Below are 18154 nucleotides of genomic sequence, written 5' to 3' on the forward strand. Positions count from 1 at the left end.
CATGGAGCTGTTTTATACAACACATTCCAGCTGTTAACAAGTGACCTAACTCTCATCTGCAAGTTACACTCTTGTTCAGTCGATGCCTCTCTGGAATGCCTATGTAGACTGTTTTGTGCTGGGTCTGCACAAGAAACATCACCCCAGGGCCCAGGGTATTTACAATCCAATAAATATTCATTAAGCACTTAGAATGAACCAGGCACTGGTGCTAATCATTCCCATATATTATTTCATTTATCCTGTGGGGTAAATCCTTTTGCTACAACTATTTTATAGATCAAAAGCCAGGATTTGCAAAGCATAAGTAGTGTTCCCAAGGTCACTCAGCTAGTAAGCAGCAGAGCATGGATGCAAACCCAGGTACTGGGACTCCTGAGGCTGTGGCTAAAAAACTGTATTAAACTACTCTTCTAGACATACCTAGATTTTGACAAATCCAAATATGTTCTGTGAGGAAATAAAGTGCAATTTTGTTTTTTTTTTGGTTTTTTTTTTGTCGGAGTCTCACTCTGTCGCCCAGACTGGAGTGCAGTGGCCGCTCCCGGCCACCATAGCCTCGACCTGCTGGGCTCCGGCGATCCTTCTGCCACAGCCTTCCAAGTAGCCAGAATTACAGGTGTGCGCTACCACGCCTGGCTAATTTTTTGATTTATTGTAGAGATGAGGTCTTGCCTGCCCAGGTGGGTCTTGAACCCACGGGCTCGGGCAATCTACTCACCTCAGCCTCCCAAAGGCACGGGATTACAGGCTGAGCCACCGAGCCCGGCCATAAAGTGCAATTTTAATCAACACAGATTAGAGCTTACTATGGGCTTGTGAACATAGTGGTACAAGTAAGACAGACTGAGAATTACATCTGACATATTTAAGTCACATAAAGCTAAGTAATAATATCAGTCCTTTCTCTTTTGCTCAGTAGAGATTAAACTTTGGTGTACTCTAAGTTTTTTAAAGGTAAATCATTTTCACATTTTGGTACTTTAAGTATTATCAGTAGTAAATTACTTGTGGCATACCTCATAACTAATTGCAGCATGCTAATGAAAATAAACCACTGGTATCACAAGAATTATGATGAGAAAGATTTACCTTATCCTGTTAACTCATTAAACTTAGAGGAAATGGTATGGATCCTCTCTTATTCCTAACAACTATAAAAACAATCATTAATTTCATGATAGAAATAAGAGTCTAAAGGAACTGTGTCCCAGTCAGCACACTTATTTTCTTCAAGTGGCATGCTTGGTACGGGTGCTGGCACCCTTGTACTGAGGTTCGGGTGGAAGGCTGCTGGGTCCCCAAGGAGCACAAGGCATTGGAGGTAATGATGAAGCCAACAGTGCTGACTGCCAAGAGGCATCCAGTCACACACTGGCTTGCAGGCACATCTGCCTACAGCCTGAGATGAACAGATAGGTGCCCTCAGTCATTCAGTTTAGTGCCCAAGTCCATGCCTAGTAAGTAAGAAGAGTTCTGCATCTATTGAAGTGGTTACTCCGGAAGGGCTGAGGGATTACTTAAGTGGACAACGTTCCTAGTTTTCCAGCGTCTAGCTGACATTTAGAAACATGAACAGGCCTCTACTGCAAGCAATTTTCCACTGTTGCTTTTAGTGAGTCAGTGTATGGGGAGTCAAAAGAGGATTGCTTTTCAGGGGTATACATTCGTAAGACCTATTTTCAAGGCTGTCTGACTCTCCTGTTCTGTTCTGTTTGTTTAAACTCATGACTATATCTTCTGAGGTACTAGATTTGTTGATCAAATACATCTGTCTATCCTGGGAGTCAAGAGCCTCAAAGTTTATGTTTCAATGAACTTGGTAATGTTTTCATCTTATGAGCACAACCATTTATTCTTGTCCCTTCAAAGTCCTCCTCTCATTTCACATGGCACTGTATTTAGTTATCATTTTTCTCATGTAGTATGTTTTAATTCCTACTTTGCACTAAATAACCACAAATTTGAGCAGAGTTTTTCCCCAAGGACTCAAAACTTCAGAAGTAAAATAGCAGCAAACGTAAGCTCAAAACATTCAAATCTCAAGAAAGATATATCCAAAATAATTTTCATTATGCTTTATTTTACCTTGTTCCTTGCTATATGTCATCAGAAGGCAGAAATTTCGGGACAAACCACAGATTGCTCTGGTGGGCAGAGCCTGGAGAGAACCAAATCTTTCTCCGTGGGGCTGGCTGAAGCAGACCACAGGCACTGGAGCACTTGGAGAGCCCACATACTCCCCCCATTTCAAGCTTTTTATCCATGACAAAGGACTCTAAAACCATGAAAAGTAAAAAGTATGATGTTTTCAAAAGGTAGTAAATATATAATCACTTCTAATTTAAATTCTAAACAAAGAGAAAGTAACATGGATTATAGTTCTTTGAGGAATTATTTTATATTTTTTACCTTTCCATGCTTGGCATATAGAAATATGTGTTCCTAATTATCATAATACTACAAGAAAGGGATTGGCAGTAGTGGGAAGCTGCCGGGGCAGAGCAGCACACTTCATCAATAAGGGTACCTGATCTCAAACCAGGTAAAGTGGGGACCAAAGTGAGGCCCAAACTTTACAATGACCATTTGTACACCTAACCCTGAATTGTACCCTCTATCTTTAAAAAAAAAAAAAAAATAAATATATATATATGTTCCTTGTTTGATTTCTACTCTGTGGCTGTAGCCAAATTTGCATGAAAATGCCTGGTTAATAATACAAAATTCCTTGAAATTTTGAGCAGAGATTTAAAAATTAAGTACATTTATTTCAGTCTAGCTGAAATACCTGAAGTTGATACTTACAGGAGGCTTGTTAATTCAGTAGAATGACAAGCCGTATATAGATATAGCAATATTAATCAAGACCACATGCAGCACAGACACCCTCACTCAACCATGAGCTTCTTGAAGACAGGAAACACTTCCGATACATCTGTGTGTCTGGAACACAATAGCCCAATAGATGTTCGATGAATGAATAAAAAAGAGCTTATCTACGGAGTATAGTCAGAGAAATAGAGCATGTCTCGAGAGTACTAGTAAGTACTAGGGAAGAAAAGAGATAAGAAAGAGCTGTCACAGGGCGAGCTTGAAGAACAATAAGATTTGGGTATAGAAGGGTGAGGGAAGACTTCACAGAAGGTGCCTACCCATAAATGACAGCGAAAAGGTTTCTTCTATTTCACATAAAACCAATTATCTGGAAGTTTTAAAATGCCGGAGAAAAAGGATGCACTTTTAAAGTTTCTCCCAAAAGTTCTATTACTTTTGTTCTCTTTTTGACCCATCTTATCCTCTACTAAATTCTCCCTTTTTAATATCTTTTCCTCTCTTTTAGACATTAAATGTTCAATTTGATATTTTACTTTCAGCCCTTCAGAGGAATTGCTATATAAAAATATATATATACTAAGAAATTTTAGGTCATTTCTTAATAATTCCAAAAACCTAATGATTTTCAGTGAAATTTGCTTATGGCATTTTCTGGATAAATTTTTAAAAAGGCATCATTGACTTACATACTTTCTTCTAAACAATCATGCTACCTTAGGAGCTTTAACAATTCCATAAAAAAAAAAAAACCAAACAAAAACAAACAAACAAAAAACAATTCCATCAGATTATTTATGGGACATATGTTAGTATACAGTTTTAAATGATATCACAGTGACCTAAAAAAATTGAGTTTCTCTGGAAAAGTTTAAGAGTTTCAGGAATGCTCAAGCAGGAGCAGAGAGGTTAGAATCAGATATTTCAAAAACAAGCTCTTTTTTTCTAAAATTTTGTCTATCAATGTTAAAGTTGAGGAAAATGTGTATGCTGAGCTGTAGTTATGATTTCTCATTCATAATTCCTTGCCAGAAAATTCCTTTTATATGAAATGCAGAGTTTAAAATTTTAGTTTTTCAATTACACCAGAGGTATGATGGCAAGTGTTTTATATCACAGTATATATAAAGGAAGAATGCTTTATTTAAATAATTTTCATACAGCCCTGATTGTTTCAGACTTTAATGATGAACTAAAATTCACACACGTATATCTGGGTCATCCAGATGACCCCTTTACAACTTGAATTCTGTTGCTGGGTTTCAGGGCTTGTGTTTGCATTTTGTGTAGCTGCTAAGTGAAGGCCCAAGGAATCAAGGGGCAGTATCATGAGAAAGGTTTCGTGGTGGTTCAAATAAAGGAGAACAGTGATATAAATGCCATTACACGTCACACAGAAGTTCAGCAAGCCAAACCTTAAGGAACATGTACCTGAGAGGACATTAATTTAAGAAATAGTGAGAGTCCACTACATGTCAGACACCATCCTAGAACTGGAGACAGTGGCACACAAGACAAAGTCCTTATCCTACGGAGTTACATTTTAGCTGGGATGGGGAAGACAGACAAATAAGCAAATGCACATGTAATATGTCAGGTGGGGGATGCGCCATGATGCAAAACAAGGAAGGGGAAGAGGAATGTGAAGGATCGAGCTGCTGTTTTAGGTACAATATGAAATTTGTGAAAAGCACAGAAACAGGGATCAGGGAAGACTCTCTGAGGAGGGTATGTCTGAGAAAAGACCTGAATGAGATGTGAAAGCAAACTGGGGACACATCTGGAGACAGGTTATTCCAGGTGGCAGACACAGTGCAAAGGCCCTGGGGTGGGAATGAGGCAGGTTAGGACCACATTTCCACGGTGAGCAGACATAGTGCTCAGGTCCTTTATATATGCCAACTTAAGATAGCTCACTAGCAATAAGTATAGTAGTAAACTAAATAGCATTTGTTAATTTTCAGGGAGATACTGTGAAATTATGTGGAGATGTTAAAGTAACAGATTGTAGTTAAAAATAGTGACCCTGAAGCCGGGCTCAGTGGCTCAGCCTGTAATCCCGCGCCTTTGGGAGGCTGAGGTGAGTGGATTGCCTGAGCCCGCGGGTTCGAGACCCGCCTGGGCAGGCGAGACCTCATCTCTACAATAAATCAAAAAATTAGCCGGGCGTGGTAGCGTGTGCCTGTAATTCTGGCTACTTGGAAGGCTGAGGCGGAAGGATCGCTGGAGCCCGTGGGTCGAGGCTGCGGTGGCCGGGAGCGGCCACTGCACTCCAGTCTGGGCGACAGAGTGAGACTCCAACTCAAAAAAAAATAAAATAGTGACCCTGATAATGACAGTGACTAAAATGAGGCTTCAAAAATAAAAAATATAGCTTTCTGTTATGAAACTCAACATTGGTGATTTAGTTTTAGCAAAACAGCACTATTATACTGATGCTTTAAAACTGAATTTTACTGGTTGAATACATTTTGTTGGTATTTTACATGCAAATTTGACATAATGAGCTATGAGCATAAATAATTTACATCTAGTGTTCTGTCTGACATGAAGTAATACGACTATAAGGAAAAACTGTTAAGCAAAGGTGTGTGAAAACCTTTTCCTCTGAAAATGGATGGCAGATTGCTGCAGTTTGAGATATACTGCTTTATTTATTTCATTGTTAAAGTCCTTCACAACTGCTCTGCATTATCTTTTCATTTTCTGTGATTTCCTTCTGCAAATCCTTGTAATACTTTACAATTTACTTTCTACCATCATATGCTTTTATAATGAAGAGTTTAGTTGAAGATTAAAATCCATTTTAGTGTTAAGACTTGCTTGCTTTTTCTATTTCAAAGTAAAAATTACACCTACTTCCATTTTTAGAGGCAATACCTTTTATCACTACAATCTGGGGAGATGAAAGAAATATGTAAAGTTTCCCCTTCAGTATGGACCAAAACATCCTCACCTCTGGTGAATCCTTCCAGCTGTCGATGACAACCAGGACCATGCTATGCTATGGACACCGGCAAGCACATGCACAAAATGCTCTGACAGTTCATCTCCTCTTGTTTGCAAAATCCTATTATGTCACTGTCTTGGGAGGCTTTCCCTGGTAATATCCCTTCTCTCTGTTCCCAGTGGGGGACTACTGTCTGACACAGTCAGTTCTTTTTTCCTCTGAGCTCCCCAAAGGACTCTCTTCATATGCCTAACACAGCATTTACTTTGCACACAAGATACTGCTTTCACTACCTATACTAGTCTTGCACTGGCTGGTGCGGTTTTCAGCCAGGACCATGCTATTCATTTCTGTGTCCCTAGAGACTTGGAGAGAGCCTGGCATCGCAGAAGTCTAATAAGATTTGGCTGAATTCTATTGAGATCCAAATGACATACCGGATAGGTGACTTCTTTGACCTGCTCTCGTGTCTCCCTGAAAGCAAATTGCACTAACAACCCCACAGCAGCAGGAAGCTCTCCTTCAATGTTGAGCTTGGCTCCGGGTCTGCTCGCATGGGCTGTGTGGAACAGCTGGCGAGGAGTCTGCCCATAGGTTTTTATCATGGTTTCTAGGGCTCGTCTCTGGACTGGATCTTCCACCGCAGAAACATCCATTCCAAAATATGTCTGCAGAGTAGAAGAGTAAAAGAACAAGAGATATGTAGCATAAAGCACAACTTGGCAATAATATCAAAGGGAAAAACAACATTTTGTTTTATTTTCTAGGTTATGGCTTACTCTTCTGTATTTCAAATGGAAATGATTTAAAGCATTTTTGTTTGGTTTAACAATCATTGGTCTCAGTGAGATCAAAATAGAAGTATCAATGTTTCTGAATGGGTTTACAAAAAGAATGTATCTTGAAGGTGGGCTCTAATTAGCTATGCTTATAAAATTGATTGTTTTTTTATTTTAGATTCAGGGGGTATACATGTGCATTCATTACATGGACATATTGTATAGTGGTAGGGATTGCGTCAGAGGTTATAAAATTGATTTTTAATGTAAGCCTTGAGAATATCATATAAGATTTCTTGTATAATACTAAATTACTGAAGAACGTGCTTGTCAAAAGTATTATCGAGAAAAAGGCAAAAATGAAGTTAAAATACAATGCTGGGAGGTAGTTCAAGAAAGCATTGTTTAGGCTTTAATGAATATTGTAAGTGAAATCAAAAGCGTAGCAATGAAATTTCCAAGCTCTTTAGTGTAAAAGGTATGATTACATGTTTCTTCTTAGTTGGTGTCATCCCTTAGAATCAGGTGGAGAATGATGTGCATTTATTTATTTATTTCTAAAGGTAGCAGTACAGATTGACCATATTTTGTGTATCTCCACTTGGAAAATTTAGCTTTTCACATTTAATCAGTCACAGCAACTTTTATCTACATATCTATAAGTTAAATGTTATAACATTTCCATAAGTGTCAAAATGAAATTCCAAACATAGAAGAAGTTAAATAATCTTTAACACTCCTCCCCTCACCACCACTCCCAGCACCAGGGATCAAATACCATTTATAGCCGGGCGTGGTGGCTCACGCCTGTAATTCCAGCACTTTGGGAGGAGGAGCAAGAGGACTGCCTGAGCCCATAGGTTCAAGACCAGCCTGGGCAACATGGTGAGACCTTGAGACCTGTCTCCACAATAAAAAACAAAACAAAACAAAACAGCTGGGTGTGGTGGCACATTCCTGAAGTTCCAGCTACTTGGAAGGCTGAGGGGGAAGGATCACCTGAGCCCAGGAGGTCAAGGCTGTGGTGGCTGTGAGTGTGCCTCCAGCCTGGGTGACAGAGTGAGACTCCCACTCAAAAAAAACCATTTACAAATGCTTATTTGAGCAAGGTCATTCATAATGGTTACTCAATGTTCTCAAAACATCAAATGAAGACTGGTACACTCCTATAGGCAGAATGCCTTTGAAATTTATTTTGAAATAGTGTTTTCTTATACTTTGTGGTATCAGCTTCCTACTGACTCCTGTATGTTAGTGAATGATGAATCGGAGTCAAAAGGCATTTCTATATGCCTTTTTTAAAACGTCAGCATTTATTTATATTTAATTGTGCGGTAGACATTATCTTATACGGATTTCCTTCCTCATTTATGAGGATGGTATTATTAGTCACATTTTACAAGTTTGTATATTTAGATACAGAGAGGTGACACTAGTTGCCCAAGGTAACACAAGTGGCAGAGTCACAGAGTGAGGATTTGAACTCAGTTCTGAATTCAGAGATAGTGCATTTAATCATCACCCTTTGTTTGCCTCCATAAATTGAATTTTATTAAGTTCCTAAGAACATGGCATAAACAGTATCCTTTTTAAAGTACTAATTTCCATAGAATTAGTGAAAAAAATTCCAGTCAGATGAGACTTCAGATATATATATATTTTTTTCAGTTGGAGTCCCACTCTGTCGCCCAGACTGGAGTGCAGTGGCTGCTCCCGGCCACTGCAGCCTCGACCTGCTGGGCTCCGGCAATCCTTCCGCCTCAGTCTTCCAAGGAGCTGGAACTACAGGCATGCGCTGCCACGCCCGGCTAATTTTTTTTTGATTTATTGTAGAGATGAGGTCTCGCTGCCCAGGCGGGTCTCGAACCCACGGGCTCAGGCAATCCACTCACCTCAGCCTCCCAAAGGCGCGGGATTACAGGCTGAGCCACCGAGCCCAGCTTTCAGATATTTTTAATGTAAATTTTACATGAGAGTAACCGAAAAGATGGTGTAGAGTTATAGGCAAAAACTATATTGAGGTTTAATATTAAAATCCCAAGTTGCTTTTAAAGTTGCATTTTAGAAGAAAATTATACACAAAGATTTGCCTTTATTTTATACTGGATGAGGCTCAGGATACATTGCTCCCAAATATGACACCTTGGCAAACTGAATATGTTAGGCTGAAGGAACCTGAGGAAAAGCATCTGCAGGAAGGCCTTTCTGACCTTTCCCGGAAGAAGGTCATGAGAGGCGGCCTCTCTGTTCCTGGAGGAAAGGAGCCTCCTCGTTTCCGAAGACAAAGGGACACGACAGGAATCTGAACAAACGCAGGCCTTGCTGTTCCTTCGGCTTATTTCACTTAGCTCATCCTCCTTTTCCTGTCATTCGTGCTCATGACATTCCACTCTTCATCAAGCCCAGCCTGTAAACACTCATGCTAACTCCATGTTGGGGTCTTCATTTCCTTATGAAGTCCCCATGCTATGTAAAACTTGTATTAAGTAAATTTGTATGCTTTGCTCTCGTTAATTTGTCTTTTTTTGCAGAGGCTTCACCCAATGAACCTAAGATGGGTAGAAGGAAAAGACATTTCTCCTCTCTTACATTCCAATATTATATATAAAATTATTATTCATCAATCAAACTACATTATTCTCCTTTTTAGAATATACTTCCTATAGCATTTAGCTTCTATTGGAATCATCAGGAAGCGTGTCTTATTCTCTCTTCTAGACTATAAATCTCTTAAAAATTTAATTTTATGTGACCTTAGAGTTACTCAAAATAGTCATGGAACAAAATAAACTAATGAGGTTTTTATTTTAGAACTACTTTTTGGGACTGGATCACTGGCTTAAATAAGCCCAGATACAGAGTGTTCTACTGTTTGTTCTGGGTGTGCATTTTATCTGTATTTGTCATAAACACTTACAGATTTGTTATAATCTAGCAGAAAATTACAGTTGGTGGGGACATCCAAGATCAATCTAATTCTATCTCCTGATTTCCAAGTCAGGGAAACAAAGAGGTTTAATGTTTTACGCAGCGGATGAACAGTTAATCCGCTGCGCTGGTTGTTTTTGCTTTTGAGCAGACCCTAGGCAGTCCCAGGAAATATGTTTCTCCTCAGGATCTGCTTCTTTACCTCCTGCTCCTTGGGTTTCCTTTTGGAGGCTCGTTCAGACTCTACCACCACATCCAGGCAGGCCCCATATGCTCTGACTTTTCTCCAAACCCACCTCACCTTATTTGAGTCTTATTTACCTTTGCCTCCCCAGAGTCTATTAAAATAAATGTTTTCTGGGTAGATGAGACTTTATTTTAAAAATTGGTTTGTCCATAGACATCAACAAATATATAAAAAAGTGTAACAACTCCACTTCTAGGAACTTATCTTAAGGAAATATATACATATATATAGTTTGCTATTAATATGAATATATATAGTCATATAGATAACAAACAAATCTTAACTAAATATCCAACAACAGAAATATATTTATATAAATAACAAACAAATCTTAACTAAATATCCAACAACAGAAGACTAGTTAAATAAAGTATTGTGCAATCACACTTTAGAACACAACTTAAGTATCTCTTATCCAAAATGCTTGGGACCAGAAATGTTTCAGACTTCAGATGGTTTTTTTTGTTTTTTGGATTTTGGAATATTTGCATTAGATACTTTACAGTTTAGCAACCTTAACCCCAAATCTAAAATGCTTCAGTAAGAATTTCCTTCAAGTGTCATGCTGGCACTCAAAGTTTCTGATTTTGGAGCATTTTGAATTTTCAGATTAAGGATGTTCAACTTACAGTAAGTAGCTATTAAAAATAATGTGAAAAAATAATGTGGTATGGTAACTTGAATAAACTTAAGACCACCTTGTTAAGGGAGAGGAAAAGGTTTAGTATATAAATGGATTTATACACACACATACATACACACACACATACACATATATACAGGCCTGTGTTTGCACACATATTTATATGTGTATCTGAAAGGTGGTTTCAATATTTATCTCTGGTGGTGATATTAACATTAATCCTTAAGTTTTTCCTATGGTTATTTTGTATTTTATACATTTTCTTTTTTTTTTTTTTTTTTTGAGTTGGAGTCTCACTCTGTCGCCCAGACTGGAGTGCAGTGGCTGCTCCTGGCCACCGCAGCCTCGACCTGCTGGGCTCCGGAGATCCTTCTGCCTCAGCCTTCCGAGTAGCTGGAACTACAGGTGCGTGCTACCACGCCCGGCTCATTTTTTTTTTTTTTTATTCTAGAGATGACTATACATTTTCTAACAGGGTGTCAGTACTTTTTCTATACTTAATAAGTACATAATGCCATTTTAAAGTAACATAATGCCATTTTAAAGTAGAATAATGCCATTTTAAAGTAGAACATATACGTTAAGATAGTGTGCAGAAAAGACTGACTGCTATCCTTGGAAAGGCCTGCTCGCAAGGTTGGCCCCTAGCTGGTGTCCTGGAACCTGCGTTGCAGGAGGGCTCCCACCACTCCCTAACTGCTAAGAGGGGCTTACTGGGCCTAAACTGTTTGTACAAACAATGTAGCTTATGCCGAACGCCTGCTTTCCTTCTGAGAGTCTGCAATTTCAGTATGTCTGAGGCAGAGGGTGCCTATGTGACCAGCCCCTCAATAAAAACTCTTAGCATAAGTCTCTAACGAGACTGGCAGACATTTCCCACGTGTTATCACAACTTGTGGAGGAAGCTGAGTATGGTCTTCGTAATTCACCAGGAGGAGACTCTTGGAAGTTTGTGCCCAGTTTCTCCCAGACTTAGCCCCATGCTTCTTTCTCTTTGCTGATTTTGCTTTGTATCATTCACTGTAATGAACCTGAGCTGTGAGTATATGACTATATGCTGAATCTTTAAGTCTGCCTAGTGATCTGGGGGAACTCCTGACATATAGTATCTTATTTTTAAAGAAAGGACATATAAAACCGGAAAAATAATGAATAACAGTTTAATGCCAATTCTCTTTGATCTTGGGTATTTTATTTTTTTGAGTTGCAGTCTCACTCTGTCACCCAGGTTGGAGTGCCGTGCACACTCACAGCGGCCCCAATGTCAACCTGCTGGGCTCCGGTGATCCTTTCGCCTCAGTCTTCCAAGTAGTGGGAACTACAGGCGTGCTCACACACCCAGCTAATTTTAGATTTACTGTAGAGATGAGGTCTTGCCAAGTTGCCCGGTCTGGTCTCGAATCTGCAGGCTCAGGCAACCCACTCACCTTGGCCTCCCAAAGTGCTGGAGTTTACAGGTTGAGCCACCAAGCCCCGCCAACTTGGGTATTTTAAAGGAACAGTCTAACAGCTAACCTTAAAATATTCAGATTCTATCTTATACAAATGCAGATTATTTTTAAAAAGTCACTTACAGCAGGATGAAAAACATTGATGGCTTGAACAGAAGCTTTCCCCTTTTGCTTATACCCAAACACTAAGTCAATCCACTGGCAGATGTTCTGAGACACGTAGTCAGACTCTAGGGCCTGCCGATGGATGAGGATAAAAAGACGAGGATCATTACGTGCCCAAGGTGGGAGGTTGACATGGTTAACTCGCTCACCATTCTGACGCACACCAAAATCAAAACCTAAAAGAGAAGATCAACATGAATGTTTAACTCCCAAAGCATGCTTCACTCAACCCACAGAGCAGGTCTTAAGAGTTCACAGAAATGGCTAACCCCAGAAAAACAAACAGCAAGAAGGATTTACCTTTAAAAAAAGAAACACCCCTGCTCATCTACTTACTTACCTACCTGCTATATGAATTAATAATAGCCTAATTAAATTTCAAATCTTTCAGCTTTATCCTTCAACGCTTCGTAACATATTGAAGAAAAAGCAGAAAACCGCTGTCTATTCGTTCCAATACTCCTATTCAAATCTTCAAGTCAACAAATGTTTAAATACGTCTTCAACTGTAAACTTGATTGAAATCAAACTAAGGCTTTGTATAAGCATTTCTGGATTATTGGTGTTACTATTTTAATAAGTTTAAGACTTTCTTATGTAGTTAATATTAGTATCCTATAGTTTAAAAACTCAACTACTACAAAGGATAAACATTCTTAGAAGGAACTGTCAGTCTATTAATTTTATGACAAGTCGATAGGTCTGTTCTAACTCCCTTTCTACTAAGCATTCCTATAGAAAACAACAACATTATCCCAACACATGGAATAAGAGAGTTCGTCTGTCAATATAAATGAGCTAATATCTAACTGTTCCATTAATCTGCTAGTAAAAACAAAAATTTCAGAAGTGTTTATTTTTAAAAATTGTCCTAATGGAAATCTTACCTTTGGATAGAAATGGCCTTTTGTGCTACATTTTATGGTATGGTGAACACCATAAAAGAATAAAAATTAAAAAGGATGTTTTAAAAGCTGATTAAATTCCATATAAAATTAAATTGCTGTCTGTTTTTTTGAGCTTGTAAAAAAAAAAGTTAGAAGGATCCTTACCCAAATACTTCGCTTCAGAAGTATTTTGTATGATGTGGAATATAAATCAAGGGCTTATTAAAATTCACATGGGATAGCAGTGGGGGCATCCCAAAGAGCTCAGCAGTCATCACACAGAGCAGCTGCAGGGTTGATTTTGGATGGACTGGCTGAGCACCCGCAGAGTTCCATTTCTGCAGCTTTAGGCGAGGCAGTAGCAGGAGCTTGTTTAACAACAGTGAAGGAAGCCTCTGGGACTGGGCTGGGGGAAGGCTGGGCAGCAGGGGACTCTACAAACTCAATCGTTCCCAGCTTTTGGGTATTCTGAGGGCACATCATAGAGGTAGACTCTCCTCACCCAGAGCAGAGGACTGGCGCAAGGCCTACAGGAATGCTGATAGGAAATGACACAATAAACACTGTAGAAAATTCTATTTTCCAAAAAATGGCTGCAGCAGCATTTCCTGTTTTGCATGCTTTCTACTCCTCATGACATGACAAAGTCTATTTTCCTTTTGAATCTGAGAAGGTACTTGGGACTGCCTCAACCAAGAGAATGCAGTGGGTGTGATGCTGCGTGATGACCAAGGCTAGGCTGGAAAAGGTCAGCAGCTTCTCCTCATCCTGGGACCCTCGCCTTTGAACCCTGAGTTGCTGAGCAGGATATCCAGGGCTGCCAAGCTCTGAGGAAGCCCAAATTAGCCCACATGGAGAGACCACATGGAAAAGCATTGACACTACATACAGAGAAAGAAGTCTGCCAGCTACCTGCTTCTCCAACCCCTTGCCTGTTCCAGCTCCAGCCCATCTGAATGCAAGCACATGCGAGACCATGAGCCAAAACCATCTGGCTGAGCTACAAAAACTGTGACAGACAATAAGTTTACTGTCGTTTTAAGCTACCAAATGTTGGGATTATTTGTTATACAATCATAAGTAGCTAGAACATACATACAAGAAACCATCAGAGAATACAAACAGCAGATTTAAATATGCGTCCCAAATTGAAAGTGACAAGGCAAGTACCCCAACTGCAGGTGCTGATATTTGACTGAGGCATTTCTCACTTGGGAAACACTATGAACCATGTTCCAGAGTAACTAGCAGTATGAACTTCTTAACAATTCTCCAAACAACCTCAGAGAGACCAGTTCGTACACAACAAAATTCGAAAGTAAATTTGCCCAACACTAACTTTCCTAAAGATGTAATTCTCCATTTCACACATTCCTAAGGGTCACGTAAAAACACAGAATTAAGTAATGCAAGACAATAACCCAAAGACACCCCCTTATAGAGTTAGCTGATCTTTTGTTTAAGAGCAAGTAAGGTTGGCCAAGATTGTTGGTCATTGGCACCACATAAAATTATTCTCCAGTATTCCTTTCAGTTATTAAATAATTCTGGTGTTTAATTTTCATTTGTGTCATTCCTCATAAAATAATTGAGATTCAATTATGTCATACCTCTTTTTTTCTTTAAACAATGAGCATATTATCATTTCCTTATTCAAAAAAATAAAGGCAATTTCTATAATAAAATTAAAATACACGTTTACAAATAATTTGACAGTTAAAAGTTACAGTCTTCCAAATATATCTAGTCCTATAAAATACTTAAACTCCTCAAGCTCATTTGAAAATAAAAGTACATATACTTGATAAATAAATTTATCTTTTTGGGGGACACAAATTTTAGGACTTACAAAAGCTATTTCTATTTTTGGAAAATTATAAAATAACCACAAACCCTCAGAAATATCAATTAGAAATAATTTACTGCTATACCTTCACGGTTAACTAAGAACTCTGGAAGATAGAAAAACTCTGGAATAAGTTCTTTCACATCAGTCATTGATTCAAAAGATGAGAGGCGCCAAGTTGTATTTGTGGAATGAAAAGTTCTGTCTGGAATGTCAAAACTTTGATCTATAAAGAAATACAAACAATATAATTAAGGCACAAAGACCTAATCCCATTTAAGGTCTGTCATAATTAATTTACTTTTGCTACTTCAAAAAGATGAAAATAACATTCATGTTGTTTGCTCATAGTTTAAAAGGGGTCATTCATGTTCTTGAAAATATTTCTATAAGTTGAGTTAATATTTAATTATTTTCATATGTATTATGCTTTCATAATACATATAACCAGATGAATTTACATCATTTATTTGTTTGAGTTTAACTAGAATGCAAGTTTTACAAAAGTAGGGATCTGGGGTACCACCCACACCTATCACATAACGGGTACTCAATAATGATGTAATTATTGAATCAATGAATACTGAAGAAGGAAAAGTAAAGTTCAAGTAGTTACATAGTTTTTCCTCCATCGGGAAAACTCTTTTCTCCTTTTTTTCTTTTCTTTAAGGTGTGTGTGTGTGGTGGGGTGGGTGGGTGGGTGGAGATTCATGGCTTTTCAGGTGTCCTAACTCTGAACTAAAGAACTGAGTAAAATTTCCTGTGGATGAAAATAAAGTTAAGCATAGTCATCCTTTAGTTAATTTTTTTCTGATAGAGACCATTAGTAATCAAGAAATTGAGTGTGGACCCTGTCTCTTTTCTTTAAAAAATTATCAGACTTTCTAGCCATAGGGAAGGCCTAGAATATTATAAGATCCAGAAACTGGCTCCTGAAAATATCATCAGTGTACATGTTTCTTAGGAACCATGTTGTATCCTCTCAAATTCCTCTGAACTTTCTTAAATGTGAACACATCTTTTCATTTGGAAACTGTCACAAACTAATCTTAACATCAAGCAAAGAATAATTCAAAAGCATAATTCAAAAGCATAATTCTTCTCCAAGCCTTAGTTGCAACATTTTTCTATTACTTTTATTACTTTCTCATCTATTCTGTTAAGTCAGTTAGCACTGGCTGGCCACTAAATAAAATCTGGAAGAATAAAGTTTATAAATATTTATTTTTTTCTCAGAAAGTAAGAGGGCCATTTAGAAAAATACCTACTGGGCCAGGTTCAGTGGTTCAGGCTACAATCCCAGCACTTTGGGAAGCCAAGGTGAGTGGATTGCCTGAGCCTGCAGGTTTGAGACCAGTCCAGGCAACTTGGTGTGACCTTGTCTCTAAATAAATCAAAAATTAGCTGGGTGTGGTAGTGCGTGCCTGTAGTTCTGGCTACTTGGAAGGTTGAGGCGGAAGGATCACCAGAGCCCAGCAGGTCAATGCTGGGGTGGCAGTGAGCGTGCCACTGCACTCCAGCCTGGGCAATGGAGTGAGGCTCTAACTCAAATAAATAAATAAATAAATAAATAAATACATAAATAAATCCTACTAATTCACTTAGGAGAAAAAGTTATCTATCTAAATGGAAGTCAGAAAAATGAAGGCAATTTTGTAAGCCTATGTAAGGGTCACGGTAGCCAGAGCTGAGGCTAAAGAACAAGATAAGCACACTGTGGATTCTGTTCATATTTTAAGATTCTCTGTTGCTTCCAAAATTTTATTAAAAAGTACTATTACAAATTCCTATTACTATTATCTAGAACATGCATACACTAAATCAGTAAGTCTCAACCAGTAGCACTGTTGCCCTCCAGGGTTTATTTGGCAATGTCTGGAGATATTTGTGATTCTCAAACTGGAAGGAGGTCTGGTGGTACCACTGGCACTAGTGCGGAAAGGCCAAGGATGCTGCATAGGGTAACCCTCATGAGAAAAAAATTATATAGCTCAAAATAACTATAGCACCTAGGGTGAGAATGCCTGTATTAAACCAAAGTCAAGAAATAAATTCAAAAGCCAACATAAACCATTTTAAACTAATGAAATAAAAGTGAATGTGGATTGATATAGTCTCAGGGTCTTAAAAAATCTATTCATAAATACACAATGAAAAAATGTAATATTTATTACATATGAATATATTCATAAGAGTAATATGAATAAAAATATTGACAAATTTTAGTTGATTGGCAGTTTTATACTAATGGATTCTTGGGCTACATTTAAAGATATGTAGTCTTGGAGGGAGGGAGGTAACAGTTCTGTTAAACACTGCAGTGGCTCAAAACACATCTGAAATATTCTTTTTTATTTTGATTGCCATTTTTTTAGTAAGGGCATTCACAAATCAGAACATGTCCAGAAAGACAGGCTTGGAAAACACAGCAAACAAGGATGGCTTAAATATTAGTTTTTAAAATTTTTATTTAAGTACTGTTTAATTTTTTTTTTATATTCTCTACAGTAGCTGGAATAGGACTATGTATATAGAAAGCCCTCAGTCTGATGTCAAATTAATCAAGGATAATTAACCAGGGGAAAAACAAGACTGAGAGAGAGAGAGGGGTCAGGGCAACCATATTCAAATATTTGAACAGCTGTCATGTAGATCGTGTGTTCTGTGTACTTACAGAGGGATAAATATAGAAAAGCCCTTTTATAGACCAAGTAGAGAGAATATAAAATTCATTCCTCCAAGAGGTCACATATGAGTAAAAAAACCTAAGAAGTTCAAGAAGGGTTGAGTAAGATGAGTGAACAATGATTCTACAAGACTGTGGGTGCCGTGAGAAACCACTATAGAACTAATACCACAATTCTCACTGAAAATTGACAGGTGACTGTGTTCCTATATGCACACAAATTAGCAACTTCACTCCTACCTAAGTCATCTTCAGGCCTGCAGGCTGCCGCTTAAATCACTGAGTAGAAGATTGTTAACTAGAAAGCTACTATGGTGAAGGCGCCAGTGTGATTCTCTTATTAGTTTATTATAATAAACTACAGTAACGTATTCCCCTAGAATAAACGACAATATTGTGCCCTATGAACAAATAATGTACACAGGCTCTAAAAAGATAGCTTACGTGATGTGAAATAATGTTTAGGTGGAATATTGTTAAAGAGTAAATTCATGGGTACACTTTACGGCTTGTGAATTACATCTCAACTTAAAAAAGCAAATTGCATTTTTATAAACTTAGACATGTTTAATTTGAAGCTAAAATTTGAGACATTAGCAAGATGATTTGGCTTACTACAGCTTTTTTGAGAAGAATTTTGGTGAAGGAATAAATAGAATTATTTTTCCTGTGGTTTGATTAGTCTCAATAGTTCTAAAAAAGCCAGACTAGTTTTTTTTCTCTGATGACCCAATATG

The 18154-nt window shown here is 38.1% G+C and overlaps 1 protein-coding gene across 1 annotated transcript in view; it reads right to left on the reverse strand.

Annotated features, from left to right (window-relative positions):
- Positions 1-18154, reverse strand: part of LYST (lysosomal trafficking regulator) — a 204510-nt gene that overhangs the window by 21447 nt on the left and 164909 nt on the right. The window contains exons 43-46 of the mRNA XM_008053632.2: positions 14817-14957; positions 11957-12174; positions 6223-6453; positions 2089-2278 (exon numbers count right to left, since the gene is read on the reverse strand). Of these exons, the coding sequence (XP_008051823.1) occupies positions 2089-2278; positions 6223-6453; positions 11957-12174; positions 14817-14957 (780 nt within the window). The remainder of the gene's footprint in view (positions 1-2088; positions 2279-6222; positions 6454-11956; positions 12175-14816; positions 14958-18154) is intronic.

The sequence above is a fragment of the Carlito syrichta genome, unplaced genomic scaffold (assembly GCF_000164805.1).
Source record: "Carlito syrichta isolate Samal-C Ts95f unplaced genomic scaffold, Tarsius_syrichta-2.0.1 Scaffold288337, whole genome shotgun sequence".
Taxonomy (NCBI): Eukaryota; Metazoa; Chordata; class Mammalia; order Primates; family Tarsiidae; genus Carlito; species Carlito syrichta.